The sequence below is a fragment of the Taeniopygia guttata genome, chromosome 4 (assembly GCF_048771995.1).
Source record: "Taeniopygia guttata chromosome 4, bTaeGut7.mat, whole genome shotgun sequence".
Taxonomy (NCBI): Eukaryota; Metazoa; Chordata; class Aves; order Passeriformes; family Estrildidae; genus Taeniopygia; species Taeniopygia guttata.
The window spans coordinates 32,474,367-32,496,965 of NC_133028.1; the positions used below are offsets into that span (position 1 = coordinate 32,474,367).

The following is a 22,599-nucleotide window of genomic DNA, read 5'->3' on the forward strand; positions in this document are numbered from 1 at the left end:
TATTTACTGCAGTAGTTTGGATTTCTGTGCAAACACTGTCTGCACTCTCTGCTGAATAGATTTATACCTCTCATCCACTCTGTCATTACAACTCTCCACTTGGTTTATTCAATTAGACACATGACACTCTGAAAAGTCATTACTTGTCAAATGTACTCTTCAACATAATTTAAAGCCATCATCAATTTACACAGTGAACAGAATCAATCTTACATATATATTTATAATTATAGCTCTTTGCATTTTTAGATGGATTACTTCACAATAATTTGCACAGTTGTTTTGTTGGGTTTTATTTTTTGGTGTTTTTTTTTTTTTTTAAATTTTAATTTTAAATTAGGTACAATAACACCTTTTCCCTTGATTTGCCTACCTTGTTTCCTTACCAGTCAGAAGCAATGCTTTAGGTTCTGACTACTGTGTTACACATAATAAGCTTGTCTACTATGGGGAGTCCTTCATGGGACATGAAGTACTGTGGAAGCAACAATCTTCCTGATAATTACTCTGGATTCCCCTCTTGCATGAAAACCAAGTGCTACCAACTTTAAGCTATGTGACTGTTTACTTCACCTTTCCTACATGATTTGAGACAAGTTTTTCTAAATTTCTTCCTGTTCAGCGTTGAGCTGAGGTTTCCTTAGCATGGTACCCTGCAAACAGCTGCTGAGCAGCATGCTCGACAAATACATTTTGATGCCAGTTACTGTGCAACAGCAAATTACAGCTGGAGAGAGGAGTGAGAATATGAGCAAGCAACAGCTCTGCAGACAGCAAGGTCTGCAGAAGGAGAGGGAGGAGATGCTGCAGGTACCAGAGCTGAGATTCCCTGTAGTCCATGGGAGAAGACCATGGTGAGGCAGCTGTGCCCCTGCAGAACATGGGCGCCCATGGTGGAGCACATATCTATCTGGAGGGCCCACACCAGAGCAACGGGATGCCCAAAGGAGGCTGTGACCTTGTGGGAAGCTCATGTTGGAGCAGGCTCTTGGCAGGGCCTCTGGTCACAAGGAGAGAGGAGCATGTACTGGAGCAGGTTTGCTTCCAGGACTGAAACCATTGATTCCTGAAATACTACACCCTACAGAGAAGACCCATGCTAGAGTAGTTGTGAAGAACTGCAGCTCGTGGGAAGGACTCACATTGGAGAAGTTCATGGAGACTGTCTACTGTGGGAGGGAGCCCATGCTGGTGCAGGGAAGGGTGTGAAGAGTCCTTCCCCTGAGGAGGAAGGAGCAACAGAGACAGGGTGTGATGAGCTGATCACAGCCCCCATTCCCTGCGTCCCTGCACCACTGGCAGGGAGGAGGTGGAGAACTCAAGAGTAAAGTTAAGCCTGGGAGGATTGGGCAAGTTGTTTTTAAGATTGGTTTTCTTTGTTGCTATCACTACTGTGATTTGACTGGTAATAAATTATGTTCATTTTCCCAAGTCAATTCTGTTTTGCCCATGGCAGTGGATGCTGAGCTGCTGAGAGATCTGTCTCTGTCCTTATCTTAACCCATGAGCTTTTCATTCTGTTTTCTCTCTCCTGTGCAGCTGGGGAGTGACTGGATCGTTTTGGTGTCCAGCCAGAGTTAACCCACCACAGCATATCCAATACAGACTGATGAATCTATTCATGCATATGTATTTTTAGGATGCAGAAGCATGACATTCTATGTAAATCATAGGAACAAAGAATATCCTGAGGTGGAAGGGACACACAGGATTATTGAGTCCAACTCCTGGCCCTGTACAGGACAAACCCTAAGAATCACACTGTGTGTCTGAGAACATTGCCCTAACAATTTCTGTCAACTCTGACTGGCTTGGTGATGCGACCACTTCCACGGGGAGCCAGGAAGTACAAAGCCTGTACCATTTGAAAAATGTTCTATAATTTGTTTTTTTAAAAATAATAGAGAATAGCAAAAAGTTTGAATGAGAGTCCTGAACTGCAGGACAGTGGAGCAGTAAAACTAACAAGAAGAAAATTAACTCCTTACCATTCTGAACATCCAATACATGATGCTTATCCAATGTCCAACCACCCATGTTGGAGGCATCCAGTTCATAACCCTGCAAAATGGCAGTCCGCTTTTCCCAGAGAGTCAGATCCAAGCAAGACTCATACTCGTAACCTACAGACACTGAAATAACAGCACATGTCCTCATTAAGTACAAGATCTCATTCTGAAGAAGAGTTTAAAGAATGGGATTTCCTTAAACTACACACATTGTTTTGCTCTCCTAGGACACATGAAATTTCCTATGGCTTCTTAGACATGTTGAAAATACTAAGCAGAATCTTAGGTTAGTAATATATCTTAGTTATTAAGAGTAAGAGAATTAAGACAATTATAGAGGAAATCCATTTTGTGATGTAAGTCATACTGCTATTGTGCTTTACTTAAAGTACACAGAGTGTGCAGACTAAACTCCATTATTATTAGGCTGAGAGCTACTTCATGGGAAGGAATAGAAGTTACTTTTCATGCGAATGAAAAATGGCTTCTTTTTCCTCCTGAAGGAAATTTTTTCTCATATTTCAAAGCTTAGATTAGTATTTTTCAGTTTTAATATCCACTGATGTAATTTTATTCTGCAATTTTATACTTAATGGATACAAGCATTTGAGGTGTGCTCCCCTATGTTCAAAACAACACTAGAAGTGCAAAATCCTCTGTAACACATACCAACAGCTTCAGATAATCCGTAGACCCTCTGATTGTATGCATCAGTTTTATCCCATATGAAGGTGTATGCTAGATTTGGGGATGCAGGGAACCATTTTTGGAAAAGTCTTCCCACCACTGCCACCATAAGATGAACCTTCATTAAATTAAATGGTATAACAGATTGGGTCATAGTAATCTTCAGTACAGATTTATATCCTGCAGCCCTGGAGCTCAAGTATGATAACTTCAAATCAGTCCCTGGTATTGTTGTTTCTTCATGAAGTACCTATGCATCGTTAAGAGAAAAATACAGTATTTAAATTATTTGGAAATTAGACAAAACAATGAAGCTATCATAAAAGGCTGTCTAACATATTACATGACAATCCATTAGGAAATATCATCTGCATTTGGCCTCCATGGTTAAAAAACCCATAAATAAATAACAACATTTCACACTTTTTCTAAAAAGTCAAGTCTAAATTCTTCATTATACTGAAGCTGCTTAGTTGTTACTTTCTGCGCAAGCATTTCAAAATTATCTCCTTTATTTTTATGGGGGCTAAGGAGGCATGAGAAAACATTCCCAACTGATTTTTCCTGAAGAGGCAAAAAAGTATCTTTCAACTAAGTGAAAACTGTCCCTTATTGTGCTGCCACCTATGTCCCACCTAATAAAGACATGTCTAATAAAGACAGTGGAGACTCTATGGAGAGCAAACCTTGAGATTTGGGTTGGGATGTCTAATTTCTCCTGTAAGAACAGGAAGAACTCCCAGGTATCTTATTATTTGCATTATCAGTGGATTGTAAATACTTTAAACTAGATCATTCTTCCATTTATTTTGAAGACAGATAAGTAGAATGCCTTAGGGGAAGTTTTTCCAGATTTTCTGATCAATATTCACTACTCAGATATCAGCTTATCACTTTCACATTTCTGAGAGGTGGAATGAGTCAATTTTATTTTTAAAAGGTTCCTCCCCTCCTCTACCTTGTCATTTCCTCCGAGCTGAGAAGCTTTTGTGGGTGATGGATGGATGTGAAATGTTTCTGTGTAATGTGGATAAAAGCAGCCTATATTGTTCTATGCCTCAGTCGGAATATACATTGCAGCCAGCACTTGGAGTGAACAGCTACCAGGTATCTTGATTTATTGAAACAAACAAAAGAAGAAAAATGCATCTAGACACACTTGTAAAGGTAATGTTTCTTTAGAGAAGAGTTCAAAGGATGCTGAAGTATGAGCCCAGAACCTTAGTGGTGTTACAGGAACACTCTTGGGCAGTAAATTAAGAATGGTTTATTTTACTTTTCTGTCTCCTGGTCTTGATGTGAAGACCAAACAATATTTAGTATTAGTGGAAAGCAGACTTCAGGAATAACCCTGTCACAAATACTAGGCTTAAGACTTCAGTGGGATCAAAACCTGGCTACTAAACAAGTGCTGCTAGTTCTCCATGCCAGTGAAACCTTGGACACTGCTTCTAAAAAATTGACTGTGTCGAATAGGGTGAAGTGATGTGGACGATGCTCAAGGAGGACAACACATGCTACACCATCCTCTATGTTCTGTTTCTTGGATCTACAGAAAGGTTTATACAGAATTAATTATATCTACTTCCTTCCCAATAAGAGGAACAAAATTTCAGAAATACTATTTTGACTCATTGTCTGGCATTATAATTTTTTATATCTGATACATGTTCTCCAGTAAGACTATAATAGAGCTGTAGGAGATAAATTATGAATTGGAAGATACAAGACAAATAAAATTATAATTTTTAAACTATTAATTCTTATTCTTTGAATACTTCTTTGTTCCACACCAAGAATCTGGCTGGAAAGAAATGACAAGTAGTCACCTTGAAGGAGGTGAGTGTGGCCTCATTTCTCTTTGTAAATCTAGTCCGTTTTCCCTCAGCTCAATACACAGACTGTCTAATCCAAAGAACAGGCAAATCTTTTCTACATGAACAAAACCACCTCTCTAGAGAGTTATGTGATTGTGAGTACATTCCTTTTCTGAGACTTTGAAGGAAAAGCACAAACCACCCAGGAACAAAAGACAAATTCCTCCTCAAGACACCAGCAGGACTCTCATATACTGCATATTAAAGCTAGTCTAACAGATGGAGGTCTCTGTAAGCAAGAGGAGCAAAAGAAATAATATGCTTGTAATAGGACACAATTTAATGGACTTCAGTGGTCTCCTGTTATGATCATTGCTTCTTTTACAACTGCAACTGTGGAAGAGCAGTGTTAAACACATAGGTGGTCTTCCAGTCCTCTTGGCTGAGATAACAGGCAATAAAGAGGACACCTTGAAGTTTCAATTTTCAAGAAATTCCACTGTGTATTTGGATTACTATCAAATTAGAAACTAGGACACTCATGCAGTTCTCAGTGAGGTTTAAAAGAAAACCTAAACCCCTATTATTAGTTTCTGCAGAAGCCTCAAATGCCTGCTGGAAATCTGACTTATAACTTCCTTTTTTCCATAAAATATCCCCTGTAGTAACTTATTTTCTAGAGAACTTTAGAAATGTATAGGTAAGGTTATGCAACTCAATCTCTCTCCCATAATCAAGCACTACAAAGAGAATTAAACAGTTTCATGTTCATCCAAAAAGGTAAGTCAGCAGGCACAGCAGAGAGTTCCTATGGGAGCCATGACAACACATCAATTGTAAAGCAATCTGGAAAGTCACCGGGAATAAAAGTCACATCAGGAATCACCAACAAAACCAATCTGTCTGTACCTCACCTTTTCCAGACTGAGTATCAAACTACCTTCAGAAAGGCTGATACCCTAAGGAGACTGAGTTATTGCCCAACCACCAAATTCTAATGTCTGACATTTTACTTACTGATGATCAAGCTTCTCCTAAGGACAGCTGTGAAATATTTAACTTAGGGGACTGAGATAAGGGTCACCTCAACTTTCACAGGGTTTGTTGTTCTCAGAGTTCGGGCTAGTGTCCGAGTCACAGAAATTGTGCAAGGCTCCTGGTCTTTCATGGCCAGCAGGACTAAAGCTGTCCAGGCTCTAGAATGTTTTTCTGCTCCAAAATATGATATCATTCAACCGACATGCTCTGATGGTATTCAGAACACTGAATAAGTAATTCAGTTAGGGGGAGAAACGCCTGCTGCTTTGCTGTTTTTTTTTTTTTTTTTTTTTGGCAAATTGAAGAAATTCAATAGAGGATTTGAGGACAAATCTCACAAATGAGTGCAAACTTTAGTCCTAGTGTGAGAAAAAGGTTGTTTGCTGAGAAATAACAGCTGAGCTGCTGCATTAAAATGTAACATGATCTAGGTTTGAGAGGGGTAAAGATGGCATTTTTAGATACTAGCAACTGCTGCTATTATATAAAGACTGAGATTAAGGAGTACCAAAATTATACTTTAAGTGGAAGCTGAAACTGCTCATTTCAAGACAGAAAAAATGTTTTCCTTTTAAAAAAAAGTGTTCTCCTACAATTGAGGCTCTCAAATTAGCATTTAAATGAAGGAGAAATAAAAAGGGTAAAAATACTTGGTTTTTCTAGGCTTAAAACATGGTTTAGGTACTGCAGAGAAGAGGAGTAGGAAAAAGCCACATATATGTAGAAATATAAAATTATATCTATAACAGAACAAAGAAAAAAGTGTGTATAAAGTCTCAAACAGAAAGCAAAAGAGAAGAAAAGCATAAAATGTGCTGGAAAAGAAGGAGATATATAAATGGAGATATTCGATTCTACAAATAATCTCCATTTTTTTATCAGTATGAACTTGAAATTCTGAAGATTTTAGGTAGATGAAACTAGGGTGCAGCATCCATAGCATACTAAGATTTTTAGATATCCTATTATGTTGTTAATTTAAATATTAAAATAGGTTAATTTCTTTGCTGAAAATCTAGTCACCCTGAAACTACCAATAATTATTTTTATTAAGTCAATGAGGCTCATATTTTATCCCGAATTCCTCTGGGAAAATAAATTTTGCCAACTTGTGCCACATTACTGCCAGTAGTGAGAGAGAGTCTGAGGAGAAGAACCTTGAATATATAATTTCAAGGAAAACATTCAGTTTTCATTCTCTTATACACTTCAAGTGATGGAAACAAGAGGCTCAGGGCCTGAAGAAGGCATTTTGCAAGCATGTGGAACAGTGGATAACAGAAGTTTAGGAAAGGGAAACCCTCAAATACTCAGTTTCAGAAGTGCTCACTGTGACTCACATGGGCTTCTGCCAGACCACATGGCAATATATGGAAAACAGACATTTCAGGAAATTATTAGCAAAAAGAGAGTAACAATATTACCTAATGCATAAAAGCAGCTCCAGCTTAACCTGAACTCCCTCATCTGCATGCAGTTTATTGCCTCATTCAACACCGATTAATCTCAGCTACTTAAGTCTAGGCAAAGCATGGTAACTTACAATTAGTAGTAGATAAAATCATGCCCGAGCAGTCCAAATTTAGTTAACATGTTATTATCAACCCTCTTGAGTAATGATCTGTTGGGTCTGTGATCATGTGATCACCTCTTTACCCACTGTGTTTGTTCTTTCCCCTTGCTTGCCCTTTTTCTTTTTTTTTTTTTTTTTTAATTTTCTTTCATGCTGCTCCTTTGGCACAGACTTTAATTCCCCCTCTGATCAATTTGGGATTCATAAGCCACTAAGTACACTCTTGGAAACATTATCTCCAAGGGATGATGAAGCACTTCAAGGGATGATGATTACAGCAGCTCATCATTTTCTCCTGCAGTACGTGCTAGTGAGTGCTGTCAGAGCACACAAACAGGGTGGCTAATACTGACTGCAAGAACATGGGGAACGACTTATTTCTCTGTGCTCTCCTCCAGGCTCACAGACTTTAAACTGGCATTGCCCCTTTTTATAAGACAAGATCAGCAGCAGTTCCTCTGTAGCTGAACAAACAGTTTTGAATAGTACCTGGTTCTGCCCATCTTTTATGAGAGGAATGATTTTTTTTGGGTGACAGATTGTTGAGCATTATGCATTTCTGAGGGGAACTTGACCTGAAGGGGTACATGCCAGTCACAGTTGTGCAGTTCCCACTTGCTGAAGCAGAAAATTATGTGTGGGAAATTTATGTGTGGGATAAGCAAAGAACATAGAAGAAAACACTGCTTAATGTTTTCTTACATAGTATTAAACTGGATTTTTGCATATATAACAAGAGTAACATTTTCCCTCACCAGAAATCACCCAGCAGCACCCACTGCCTAGGATCCACTGAGAATATCTTCCTTCCAGCTGGTTTCCTAGGGAGACAACTTGACCCAACAGTCTTGCCTATCAGACCTCCCACCTCAAAAATGTTGAGCCTGGTAGACAATTTCAATCACAATTTAAGTAACAGTAGAAATCTCTAAAGATAATTCAGTTCCTTTGTGTTTGTAAAAAAAAAAAAAGGTCCAGTAGGGAAGAAGTAGTCAATTTGGGACTCCCATGAGAAAGAAGAAAAGGCTGAATGGAGCCTGTGGGGAAGGACTGGATGTGACAGACAGATGGAATTACAGCAGTGGTTGGGAATTAGTTGGAATCCAGACCTCATTAGTCCCACTGCTCATGAAGTAACTTGTTTACCTAGACACTACAAGGGGTTTTCTAAAATTGGTATTTTCTGACATTTTCTATCATAACTTTTCTGTTGATTTATATCTAGCTAAGCCATTTTCCATAATTTCAGGAACTGAATCTATCATCTGTTGCCAAAACAAGTAAATCAGAGCTGTTTTTTTAGTGGACTCTGTTTTGCAAATACTTTCTTTTAATTGACTTGCAGCTATCAAAGGCACAGAAATGATATTGAGGATAAAAGCAACAATTTCCTAGCACAGTCTCGATTTGTATGAGTATTTAGTTGTAATTTTCTTACATCTTTCCTTTAAACCCGCACCTACCATGAATTGCTTAATGATTTAGCTCTTTTCTTAAGAGCTCTGCAGGAAAACATTTGAATACATTTTCTGTGTTCCTCTTGAAGAGGCAAGGACATTTCTTAGTGAATGTGAAAAAGAGTGCTCTATGTAATTATGACATTGTGGAAGCAGAGACGAGAGAAAGAGAGAGAAAGAGGCAGAAGGAGGACTGTTTCACTAGGAAAAGTTTGAAAATCAACATTAAGACATTTTACTTCTTAAAATGCAACTGAAATGCTTTAAGAGTTAAGAGACAATTCATTATATGAGTGATTATTATTTGAGATGGAGAAATCTAATACACCTATCTTGGAAAAAATTTAAAAACCTCCCATTTAATCTGAAGTTTTTTCCATTTAAATCAAGGTTTGGATGTCAAGTCTTACTTTCAATATTATAAATTTTGAAGAAGGTGATTAGACCACAAGCTCACTGGCTTGTCCTTAGCATTGCAGAGAGTTCTTTTACTTTATAAAAATCTGTGTGTCATGCTATTTATTAGGACTAAACAGATAATTTAAACTGTGTGTGTCTTCAGGACACAGTGGAAAAACACCTTTTGTTTTCAATCTCTGAGGTGACCTCTAAAAAGAGGGCAATGCTAAAAGGCCAATGTGCTATAGTGTACCCTTTTTATGGGCCAGAGCTTGAACGCTAAACACATTCTGTAAATTAAGTTTTGCAAACTTAATGTCCTGATGTACACACAGCTTTCTTACTTTCCATTTTCAGATTAGATTTTGAAAACAATCCCACAGAATAAATAAATTGGTCTGAAAATACTCACATTATGCAAATTCCTAGCACTTACTCTGAATTACTTGTTTTTGAACAGCAGTGCATGGTTTTCACTCTGGTTGCTGAACACTAGTCTGGGATAAAATTGTGTTTATTTGAAGCACACCTTACCTGTGTCTCTGGGATGATGGGACTATCTTCAGGAGAAATTCTAAAGAAAGTGGATAAAGGCGATGACACGATAACGGGGTTTGGCCTTACAAATCCGCTTAGATCACAACTGGGAATGTCATTCTCTTCCTTCTTCATGACAAGGGTATCCATGACATAAAAGACATTCCAGGGAATCCACACTGTGTGATACTGTGTCAGGAACGGTGATCGCTCAAACACCAGTGTCAGAGAGGCACCACCATTTGCTACCAAGTCAAACCTAGGAAAAACCCCAAGAGGGCTAGCTAGTCAGCAAATTCCCAAAGCCATCCACAGCCTCTATTTTACTGATTGATTCTTCATTCCATTGTACTGCTCTGAATGCAGAATGGCTCTACTGGGAACAATGGAGAAATCAATTAAATTACATTACATTATACTGCACTGAGAGAACAGAGAATTTGGGATGCTGCGTTTAAATTAAGCAAGTCCTTCTACTTCTGAAGTATATAATAATCAGCACGTTTTACATTTTAAGAATGTGAAAAGTACAACTTTTGTCAGTTTCCTAACGTCTTTTTTCCCTGTTATTTTATTATCTCAGTTTTACAAGCAGCTCTTCAGTAACATCTTTGCTGTCTTTATGACTTGTCAGTGCTTTAAAAGGAACTTACATTCCGTCCTGGCGAGTGATAGTATATCCATAGTCTGGATAGTGTAGGAAGGAAACATTGACTCCTATTAGCGGTGTTCCGTCAGCAGTTAATACTTGGCCTCTTATGACAGATGCAAGACTATGAAAAAGATGCAGGATCAAATTACAAATTTGGAGGTTTTTGTTCTTTTTGCATGAATAAAAGGTAGTGAGTGAACACACACACATCCACCCCTCTCCACAAGCTATCAACTATCATTTAGAAAACATTCCTCAGATTCTAACCCTTTTACAAGTTCACATAATTTACACTGTATAAACAAATGCCTTAGAATCTGCAGATAATAATTTTGATTCAGTATTGTTGATTTTACTTTGGTTTATTTTGTCTGTACTGTATTACTAAGACCAGAAATTAACTGAAGAATTTTAAGAACTTATAAACTCTATATGTTCTCACTATAAGTCATATTTCTTGCAGACTCTTAAAGAAAAATGTACTTATCAATTAGTATCAAAGCAGTCTGTAAAACTGCAGGGACTATGAAATACAAAATTTAAAAGAGCAATAAGGAACATTGCTGCAACAACTTTTAATCAACTGCTGTGCCCAAACACATTAATGCTGTTAAATTACTGCAAACGCAGTAGTTCTAGTGTAAATCATCTTCTTTCACTCAGTGAGATCCTAGACACCTGCTTCCTGTTACTGGCTTGTTTTCAGGTCATTACTGCTTCATAGAGCACCAGTCAAATAGTTTATGCAATTATACTGTCGTGCACTTAACAGTTCTATTACATTAATTCATAATTTATATTATTTAGTGAGCTCAGTTTAAAAAGTGCAGCTTTGCTTTTCCTTCTGAAGTGTTTTCATTGCTTTGATATATTTCCAACTGTGCTAGCCCAAATCAACTGGTTAAATAAAGATTTATTTAATCATTAATGAAGTGCCCTGTTAGAATACAGATACTAAGCATGGCAAGTACCTTCTGTAACCTAGTGGCAGTGGTAAATCGAATTTTGCAGGAAATGAGACAAAACAAGCAATTTGATATATTAAGCAAAAAGGTCTTTTCTCAAAATCCACACCAGAAATTTGCAGTCATAGCAGATCTTCCCCTCACATGAATCTCACACTCCACAGTTTCTTCTGTATTCATGAGTACAAGACGGGTCATGCTCACCTCTTATTGAAAGGGCTTTCCCCGGGAATGACATGGGTGCTTTCTGCTCCGATGAGGAAACTGATCCGGTCATAAAACGCTTTGGCAGCTTGCTGAGATGGTGACTGTTGGCTTTGGCTGATGATATCTTGGGGATCAGGCAGTCCACGACAATAAGGCTGGTTTTGGCAAGAACTCTGCAAACAGCAGTCAGGATCCATACAGTCAGCTAGCCCATCTGTTGGCGGAAAGTCACACAAATGAACAAACTCTTCCTCCTGCCTCTGTGCATTGCAATGAGCCAGCCAGCAGGGATATGAAAAAAAATTATGTCGTATGAAAGAATACTCATAATTAAGATTTTAATGAATTCACTTTCAATTAAAGAAAGAGAGTTTGTTTCCACTGAGCTCTTAAACTCCCTCAGAAATCCATGCAAGCTGAATATAATCAGTATACTCAGTATCATGTAAAAATGAACCTATTTATTCAATACTTTTCTAAAAATATGTTGAACAAACCAGAAAATGAAGGCACTCAGGCTCTGCATACACTGTTAACTTATAAATATGAAACATTTTAGGTGGATCTAATTAGCTTTTTTGTGAGGTTATTTGACTTGCTAGAGAAAAGAAACAAGTAACTCCCACTGCTGTTTTCCTCAAGTTTTGTTAGTAATATCTATGCTTCAAGTAGCTTTAAATATTTCACAACATGAATCAAGGTAGATTCCTTTATACCTTGGCAGAAAGATTTTGTTGCTAGTGGCAAGGCAATTTCCACAAGTTTTTTACATGAAAATGTATGAGAGAACAAAATCTGTATTTAACATTTAGATTTTATTCCAAATAAATGGATGGGAAATGCTGGCCAGTATAAACAAGATTTAAACACATGGGTGCTTTTATGCTTATGTGCTGAAATATTCCCATATGTGGAACATTATATCTGTCACATCCCCGGAAATCTAATTTGATCAAAGATTAAAATCAAGATCAAATTGATAACTACTAATTTGCTGTAAGTAAAGTCATAAGGAAAATGAGCCTGGAAACGTCAGCTCCAGAAAATTTCTAGATGAATGTAATCTGGTATCACAGAGCTGATAATTGTTTCCCCAAAAGAAAAGCGAGACTGAAATAGCTCAAACATTTTATTATTCCATTTAGATTAGAGAGCTAGCTTGCTTGCTGCACTGAACTGAAAAATATACCAATGCAGCACTCAGAGGAAACCCATGACTGCTTGTTTCACAAAAGAATCTGCCTTTAAAGTAAAACTTCTTTCTGAAAGAAAAATATCATCCATTTTTGTTCAATCATATGTTGAAAGACTGTAAGTAAACAGAGATCTTCTAAAGGTATTCTTCTAACTATTGCTGTGGTATGTGGATCAGTTAGAGGACTGGCAAAATAGTAAAGGAGTGGGATTTCTGTTCTTTCACACATCTAAAATTCTTATTTAACTTGTCTGACTTTGAAATCAGTTCAGGGAAAATAAAAGGGCTGAAAAAAGCATCATTAAGCATATCAAAGCTTAAAAATTTTTAAAAGACAAGAAAGAATACTGATTTTTTCTGGGATGAGGATACACCAGAGGGTCACACTGCCATTCAGCTGGACACTGACAGGCTGGAAAAATGGGCTTACAGGAACCACATGAATTTTCCACATGAGAAGTGCAAAGTCCTGAACCTGGGGAGGAACAACCTCCTGCACCGTAACACAGCTTTGTGGAGAAGACCTTGGGAGTTCTGATGGACACAAAATTAACATGAGCAACATGCCCTTGCAGCAAAGAAGGTGACAACACCATCCTGGGCTGTGTTAGGAGCACACGGCTCTGCGTGCAGGCTGGGCTTTCTGGTACAAGAGACATGGACATACTAGAGAACGCTTAGTGAAGGGCCATGAAGACTCTTAAGGGCTTGACACACCTCTTCTACATGGAAAGGCTGAGAGAGTTGAGATTGCAGAGCCTGGAGAAAAGTTGGGAGGGATCTCATCAATGCATACACATACCTGATGGGAGGGTGTAAAAAAGGCACCTTCCTGCGGTGCCCAGCAAGAGGAAAAAGGCAATGGATGCGGACTGAAACACAGGCAATTTGGTCTAAACAGCAGAAAAATGTTTTTTATTGTGAAAGTGTCTCGATACTGCAACAAGTTGCTCAGGGAAGTTGTGAAGCCTTCATCCTTGGAGACATTCAAAACCCAGCTGGGTACATACCTGAGCAACCTGTTTTAGCTAATCCAGCTTTGAGCAGGGGAGGGGACTGGATGGCTTCCAGAGGCTTTCCAACCTCAAATAGGCTGTGACTCTTGTGATTTTCTAGTCTCATTCTTGTAGAATATGAAACCCTTTCCTAGCTGAAGCACTGACTTCCCTTGTTGGTTTTAACTCCAGAAGCCTGGATCAGTGTAAAAGCTGGGGGTACTGATAGTGAAAAGACTATTTTGGGGGTTTATTTATCTGAATGGTCCCCCATGCAGTATCTGGTGCAGTTGCCAAAGAAATGCTCAGATTTCTCCATTCATCTTTGTTAGTTTATAAAAAGCAAATGTACATCTGGAGTATAGTCTGCAGGTCATAAAACTGCATGAGATTGACACCTTCTGAACTAATCAGCTGGAAATGCATTTTTACAAGCCTCTCCACTAACATCAGTCAGAGAAAGAATCTCATTTTCACCAGCCAAGATACAGGGATATGCTGTTTGTTATTTTCCTGTGGAGTTTATCAGTAACTTACCCAGGCAAGTGACGGATGGTTATGAATCTGGCTCCTTATAACTTGAGAAAACATTTTTCATTCTTTCTCTGTACTTATGTGGCTAGAGCTATCTAGTACCACTAAGTCAAGTACTCTATTGCACTGTGTGAAGCACAGTAAAATTTCCTTTCTGAAATGGCTCTGCAAAATTATTGATGAATTTTGTTTAGCCTGAAAAATATGGGACTTAGCTCAACAGTACCTTGTCAGTTATATCACTCAAATATGACAGTGAAATTATAAAGAAAATAGAAACTCCTACAGGCAGCTGGACAGTCACTGTCAGTCTCAGAAGGCTATTTATATTTTCTTGTTCTAGATGTAAGTGGTTCTATATACAAGAGATGTAATGACTACTTTATTGTTTTCTTCCTCAAAAGCTAATGTCTAGCTGTAAAAATCTTCACTAATGTTACTTTTGCCTTTGTTGCAAAATGCATTGAATTGCAGTGGAGCATGGACTGTTGATAAAATAGTTTGGAGAGATTCATAAAACCATCAAAACTCTGCACTTGTGAGACCCTACCCAGAGTTCTGTGTCCAGCTGTGGGGCCCCCAGTGTAAGAAGGACATGGACCTGTTAAAAGTGAGCCCAGAGGAGTCCAGGAAGATTACTGGGTGCTGTAGCACCTTTCCTATGATGATAGGCTGAGCGAACTTGGGGCTGTTCAGCCTGAAGAAGAGAAAGCTCCAAGGAGACCCTGTAGCATCCTCCAAGTACCGGAAGAGGGCCTGCAAGACCTGGAGAGGGACTTTTGCCAAGGGCAGATGGTGATGGGACAAGGAGGAATGGCTTTAAACTGGAAGACAGCATGTTTAGATTAGACATAAGGAAGAAATTGTTTACTGTGAGGGAGGTGAGGCACTGGAACAGGTTGCTCAGAGAAGTTGTGGATTCACCATCCCTGGGAGTATTTAACACCAGGTTGGATGGTATTTTTAGGATTGTGGTGTAGTGAAAGGTGTTCACAGCAGAGGGGATTGGAAAGTAGATGATCTTTAAGGGTCACTTTCAACCCAGCCTCTCTTCTCCATGCTCTCGTTATGTGATTAAATGAGAGGAGTCAAGACAGAGGATCCCCACAATGCATGTCTAAAAAATAAGATGTATCAGTGGGACTGCTTGCTTTTGAATGGAATAAAAGTGCTGGAAGGAAGAAAAGTAGAGGGACAAAGTAACTCCTGGGCAAAAGATCTACCAGTGTCAAGGGGAGAGGGTAGTCAAGGACCTCATAAATCCTATTCTTGGTTGTTGTTTATTATAGTTGATTATAGATTTAGGTAACAAAAATCTTCATGGAGTGAAATTCAGTACCTACATTGGAAAAATATAGTTTTGGAACTATGATGCTGGCCATTCTACCAGGACAGTTTTGGTGACTGGCAAACTAAGGCAAGAGACAGGAAAGGAAAGAACCAAATCTCAGTTATCCTTACGTACCTCGTTTTTGCAACAGGCTATAATTAATGGACTTGATCATATACATCAAAATGACTGCTTATAGAACAGCTGATCAGAAAAGCCAGAAAAGAACAAACAGCCCTTGATTTATTCCTGAACAGTGTGCAAGGACTGAAATTCAGCTTTGCTGTTGAATGAAGAAGCCTAAAATATGAAATGTGGGGCTCCAAATGGCTTCTCACTCCAGAAAGAAATCTTGGAGGCACTGTGTATAAGTCCCATGGTATACGAACCTGGCATTCACCAGCTACCATAGATGCAATCAAAAAGCTGAAGAATAATGGGAAGTGACAGAGCACAAGCCAGAGAACCTAAGCATGCCACTGTATAACTCCTAGTTCAAGTAGATACTTCCTGAGATTTCCTTAGCTTGGGTTATCTTTGCACTTAGTAACTCTTCTGACATTCAAAACATTCTGCATTTAATTTGCAGCCTGTTAGCAGACCAAAGAAAATATAAGTTCACCTCTACCCTATTATAATGTTTTGCTAAGCAACAACTATTAGCCACTATCAGAGAAGAGGCCCTGGTTTGGGCAATCTTTAGGCTGAATGTGTACTATCCTGTGACATCTGCCAGAAACAGGCTGTCTTAGACGATGCAAGTAATCAAAAAAATACAGTAGTGTGAGGTATGCTTTGCTTTATAACAGTATTTATTTTCATTTCAGCAAAGAAAGAATATTAATGTTCCCTTAAGTCTTGCTTGTGGAAACCTGTAACTACTCTAGATGATTGAATAGGAGCTAATAAAAAGCAAACTTAACTAAGAAATCTGTTCAATAAAGATCCACCGAAACTGAAGAGTAAACAGCAACTCTTCCTGTTTCTTATTCTTCCTACAGTGATAACAAAGCATGGCCCACTTTGTTCAAGTATAATAGTGACACCTTTTTCTCCCAAGAAGTTAGGCTTATTCTACCCACAGACAGCTCTCCTCACAAAGTCATTAGGAGTTTAATTCAGTCTAAGATCTGCTTGATGCACACTCTTTCCTTGTGGGTTAAAATGTAAAGAAAAATCCAGTGAAACACAGGGGAAAATAAAGAGTGATCCTTAAAGAGAACAGAAATTATTTCCAAGACTGAAAAATCTGTATTAAAAGGAAGATAAACGACAATCATCCAATCATAAGTCAATAATATCTAGAAGGGAAAATACTCAGGTATGCCTTGATGCCATTAGGATTTCCTATGGAGAATATTCCCATTGGGATCCTTAGGATGCTCATGTTCACTGAATTTGAATAATCAGTCCCAGAAAGAGCTAAGAATCAAAGGAACAGCAGACACTTTTATTAATGAACTGTGCTCATATTAATATATTCTACCCAGTGTAGGATAAAGCATAAACACTAACCACAGCATATCAAACAGACAACAACTGAGATAACTTTAATTATATAACCACTGAGCCTAGTAAGATGTAGATCACACAACCCACAGTCATACTATAAATTCATCACAAGTGCTCAGATAACCTAATCTCCCATGATAAACAAATACAGCAGAAGAATACTTGTGCCATTCCCTGTAGCTGTCTGAAATTTTAATGGCTTACTTGGAGATTAGTGGGTTGATTGCAGGAAAGGGAATAAACACTTCTTCTCTTTCCAGGTAGCTTACAAAGGAGACTTTCTTTCCCTAGTTTTGTTAGGGATACTTCAATATTAATTTGATTTGTAAAATTTTAACCCTTCTCCTCAGCCACAGTCAAAGACTGAAGTGACTATGCACTGTATTCAAGTATATCAATTAAAATAAGAGAAATGCCATTGACAAATAGCATTATACAGGCCAATCACAGCAAAACAAGTGCTTGGACACCCCCTTCCTCATGCATAGCTGCATAATGATGCCCACAAAGGCAATATGAAAAAAGGAGATGAGAGAGAGAGAAGAAAACAACAAAATATCAGCATTAGCTATTTTCCTCAAAATCATTCTTCCTTCTTTAAGCCACCTTGTTAGATTGTTCTGCTCCAATTCCTTGTTCATTTTGCCTCCCCAAAAAGCTATTATTGTTCTGTCTGAAGGAGCAACTTCTTTTCTCTTGCTCCATTTACATGCATTCCTGTTCACCTTGTTCTTCTTCCTACTGCTCCATTACCTGCTTCTGACTCCTCCTGTCATTTGTCACATTCTTATATGATCTTTAACATTTACTGAATCTACTATTGGACTTTTAATGTATTTTCCCTTTTTCTCCCCTTACATAATCTATTTTTTTCTCCAAGGTTTTTTTTTTTTTTATGCTTCTACCTAATTTCTCCTTCTCCCTGATTTGTTCATGTTTGCAGGTTTCTCTTTTTACTTTATATTGTAATTCCTTGGCCCACCTGAACTTAATTCCCCAAACAAGCACATTTCTGCTGGAATCTGGGCCAGACTGTTTAGGCCCCTAAATATGGAAAACTGCCTCAAAATATATAATACATAATGAAGAAGGATAACAAGCCAAATGATGTGTACAGTAATAAACAGAAGCATAGTTTTAACCATATTACTTATTTTCCGCAGGAAGTAAATGCTGCTATTTATAGTTCGTGATGTCTAAGATCTCAGCTGAAGTAGGGATATGAAAGCAAACAGTCAACCAGCAATTGCAGAGGCATATGCAGTCTAAAACAGAAAGACAAAGTCTCATATGACTTTATCATCATCCAGAGGCCCTAATGGAGTTTTTATCTCTTTGAATCTGGAGGTGTTAAGCAAAAAGAATTGATGAGAGAAGGGGAAGAAAGACAGACAATAAAAGCATTAGGCTGATCTAATATTGGACGGCATTCACATTAAATCTTGTTTTTCTGGGCTTTTTTAATGTGATTCTGGAATCATGCTAAGTCACAGCCCCCCTAGCTTCCCTAGAGTACAACAGTAATCACAGATTGATTCCTTAGGTTAGCAGTCCTGCCTGCCTCTCACTGCAGATTGTCAAAGGCTATAGAGAGATAAGATCTCTGTAGGCTGGGTAACCAATTGTTTCCAGCAATTGTATCATAGTTCAAAATGTGAACTCCCAGTTTGGCCTATTCTCTTGGGACAATTTCCTTGTGAGGTCACTGAAATTTTGAAGTTCTTCTTTTTTTTCCCCTCTACAACAGTTCACTGAGTATAAACTATGTTTTTTTCTGGTATAAAAGAACACTGCATGGAAACAAAGGTGACACTTATCTTTTTCTAAGTACACATCTCACCTGTCACACGCAGCTTGTTAGGCTTTGCTGATATGCCATAAAGAAGCACTGAAGACCATGGCATATACTTGCCGATGTAAGAGAGAGTCAAATGCATGTATGGTTCTCATGGCAGTATTTAATCACCTGACTGAAAAATCTCTGTTCCTCAACATGTTCTTCCCAGAGTTAAAGATCCAGTTGGTGGCTCTTACCTCCTTCATTGTCCTTACTATCAGTGCAGAGAGTTTCCATGGCTACGTCACAACCTGCTCCCCTCCATCCTGGCTGGCAGACACAGTGCCAGCCATTTTGGTCCAGTGTGCATCTCCCATTGCTGTTGCACAAACCAGGGCAGCCCTCTGTTGAAACAGACAAAGAAAAAGCACAAGTGATTTAAATATTGTAACAATATAAAAAGAAAAAAAATACAAACAAGGGACACTTACTGGGAACAGGCCTTAAGAACAGCACAAATACTGTAATTGCACATGGACTGGAACAGCAACATTACCCGGGGAACGTAATTCTTTACAAAGTGGCATCTTTGATTGGCCTGACACTTGAGACACCACTTACCTGTACAGGCAGGAAATAAATGCACCAATCCTCTAAATACCTGCAGGCCAGACAAAATTAAGTTTGGTTTTTTAAATTTTTTTTTTCAAAGTAACTAGAGATGAGTGCATAGTGCAAACACAGCTGTGTAAAATGATACATTTTTCTGTGCTCATAGAATAGTTCATTATTTGCTCTATGCAGTATTGATTAATTACTGGCACAAATGATTAAGCTCCCTGTTACTATGAACAAATCCCTCCAAATTCTTAAGCAGGAAAATGGGTATGATTTAGGCGAGTAATAAAAGAGAAGGTTAACTTTATCTGGTCTGAGAGTTGCCGTGTATTCATGTGAAATTACAGTGCGTTAAATAATTGCACAAAGTATAGGCCAGTTTTAATGACTATACTTTATGCTAAAAATACATTCCTTTTCACAGAATAAGCAAAGCCCAGGAATAGTGAAGCAGCTTAGCATCTATTCTAACAAACATTAGGATTCAGGCTGCATACGGATGGGACAGGACCAACAGGATTTCCAACTTAATGTAATAGCTGTGCGTATTTGATTACTTAGGACGGACAAAATGAAATACCATAAGGACCACAATAAACATTGATAGACTGAACAAAAACACGGTAGTGACGTGCTTCAAGACAGATAGCAGAGAGTGATTTTTTGTGACAATCTCCCTAAGGCTTTTGTGCTGTTACCTTTATATCCTATCTTGTCTGCTTTTATGGCCAAGGAGGGAAAATTTGGGAAACAATTAACATAATTTAATATATCCAAAATCGATAATTGTTTTCAGTCTAACATTACATTAAAAAAACAGTATCTGTCACTTCCTAGTGATGAAATCTGGCATGCAGCCAACATGATCTGTATGAGAATGACAACGCTATAAATATGTAGATTTTGGTGCTTCCTTATCTATGACTATGATAAGACACTGACAGAAGCAAGTACAGATATGGCACTATCTATCTTATGAGAAGGTGGCTACAAATCAGATATTTCTGGAAAAAACAATTATCTGTAAACTTTCATCCAAAAACCCTAAGTAACTGGGCAAATAATTATTTACTTTTTAGAACACCTATCTGTCAACTAACCTACTGATCCATTTTGTTTAAGCTTAGAGTGGTTTTTCAGAAGCAAGCTGCTTTTTTCTTCTAAAGAATTTTGAATTTACTGACTCCTTCCAATCTTGTAGTTCCAAATTAAAACACACAGAAAAAAGTTATAAAAAGTGCTTAAAATATAAAAAGTTATAAAGGGTGTTTAACTCTTGTCAAATCACTCTTAGAAGACAAAGAATCAGGAAAACCTCTTGTAAGGAAGGATGGGGATGCTCAGTTACGGATGTTGTGCCATCATGGCAGGCTGAAATTAGTCTTGCTACTTTTATTCTTTCAGACTGCAGCTGCTAATAGCATTTGTTAACGTACCGAGATAGATCTTTTCTTAGTATTTCTTCTATTCGACTTATGAAAGACTTACATATATAATTGCAATACTGACAAAGCAATTTAGGAGTCAACTGGGTGCACTCAAGACTTATTGTGTGAAAGCCTGGATATTGCCATCAATATTGCCATAGTCTAACGAAAAAACACAAGGAATAGAGGAAGATACTCAGGGAAAGAGGGGTAGGAATATTTTAAACATTTTTCTAAATCAATTTTTCACCGTAACTGAAGATACAAGAATCTTTGCTGTTTCATATTAGGCTTTTGCATCCTTGAACCTCTTACCTGAAAATGTTGCATAGACTATAAAATATTTTTCTAGTTATACAAGATACAAATCATATTTTCCTATGGATTTTCTACATTCAGATAATCAGAAGCTTAAAAGTCTAAGGAATTCTATTGATATGTCAGTATATAAAAATACACATCTCTGTAATAAATCTGTTCTTTAGAACTAATGACGTTTGTTCTGTGACAAGAGTATCACTTTGCTTGGCTTCCTTTATATTTAGCGTTTTGTAGGTAGAGGTCCAATGACAAAACTAACAACAAAAAAAAAAAGGTTCCAAACAGCAAATGAATACTATCTTCAGTTATTGGTTCAGATTAAATCTAATACATGTATACAGTTTGTTCATAAATGTATAATTACTGATAAAGTGTTACCATACAACAGAAGCAAAATTTTGAGATGAGTTGAAAGCCATATGAGTTATATATATAATCCATGGAATGTAAGAGAAGATTCTTTTGCCCAGACTAGTATGTTTTTAACTATATATTAATATTGAAAAAACCGAACCCAAACATGTAGATAAAGGCATGTCAAAAAGCAAATATACAGTACCTTTCACTATCTTATCCAAATAGTGAGCTTGAGAATTAAAAAGAAAAAAAAAACAGACAGACATTTCAGAAGTGTCACATGAAACAAGAATTGTTCAGAATTCACATGCAAATTAAGCAGGTGCACCTGACATGAGAGGTCTTACATTACAAAATGAAAATGTATTTCAAGGCTTTTAAAAATGCAAGAAATTCTCTTTTCAGCAAGCATCGTCATGAATCAATGAAACTGTTCTGGAAAGCAGGCTTGCAGAAGCTAAAGGGAAGCTACATTTCTGAGACTACATTTTCTTCTTACTTCTCTTCACATGCTTTGATTTTTTTTTATATAACAAAAATATAATCAAAGCTAGCTTAAAAATTCGATTTTCAACACAAGATAAGAGCAATTCCTTAGCATATGAGCTTTATAACACTAACCACACAGGAAGATCTTTGATTTGCAGGTCATTCATGACTCTGACAGCATAACCAGCACACTATCTTAATTCTCAATGGATTAACAGGATTTTTAGTAGGATTTTTCCTTCTGCTTCAATTCAGTCACAGTTATTCTTCTAAGCACACAAACCAAGTATGTAAGATAAGCTGAATTGTAAATACTAGGTGGAAGAGGGTGTAGTGGGGTTAGCAATGTGATGATCCATTTCATTTTGAAAAGCGGGTGAAAATTAAACGTAGGCTTTAGATACATAAAAATAAATAAGATGGTATATACAAGAATAGCAAGACTTCCTTTTGTAAGTTATGACACTTAAGATTTCACAAAAGATTTGAGGAGGCAGATGGATGAATGACATACAGAACATAAGACGGATTTCAAGCAGCAGGGCCTACTTTTAATACATGAGACACAGCACAGATGGGTAACATATTCCCTCCTTCCTTCCAGGAAACAGACATCAAGTGCAGTTGTGTGAAAGGGGTTAATATTACACAGCAAAGCCACCAGGTCCATTGCAGGCTACCAAAGCCAGCCACCCACGCCCAG

General features: G+C 37.8%; 1 protein-coding gene across 51 annotated transcripts in view; it reads right to left on the minus strand.

Moving 5' to 3' along the window:
• TENM3 (teneurin transmembrane protein 3) overlaps nucleotides 1-22,599 on the minus strand; it is a 1,292,556-nt gene that overhangs the window by 45,194 nt on the left and 1,224,763 nt on the right. For 39 of the 51 annotated variants that reach the window (XM_072927763.1, XM_072927759.1, XM_072927755.1 and 36 more), the window contains 8 exons: nucleotides 21,610-21,636; nucleotides 20,001-20,018; nucleotides 18,942-19,088; nucleotides 11,339-11,555; nucleotides 10,171-10,290; nucleotides 9,515-9,776; nucleotides 2,679-2,946; nucleotides 1,989-2,132 (listed from right to left, as the gene is read on the minus strand). In XM_072927763.1, the coding sequence (XP_072783864.1) occupies nucleotides 1,989-2,132; nucleotides 2,679-2,946; nucleotides 9,515-9,776; nucleotides 10,171-10,290; nucleotides 11,339-11,555; nucleotides 18,942-19,088; nucleotides 20,001-20,018; nucleotides 21,610-21,636 (1,203 nt within the window). 51 annotated transcript variants of the gene reach the window in all.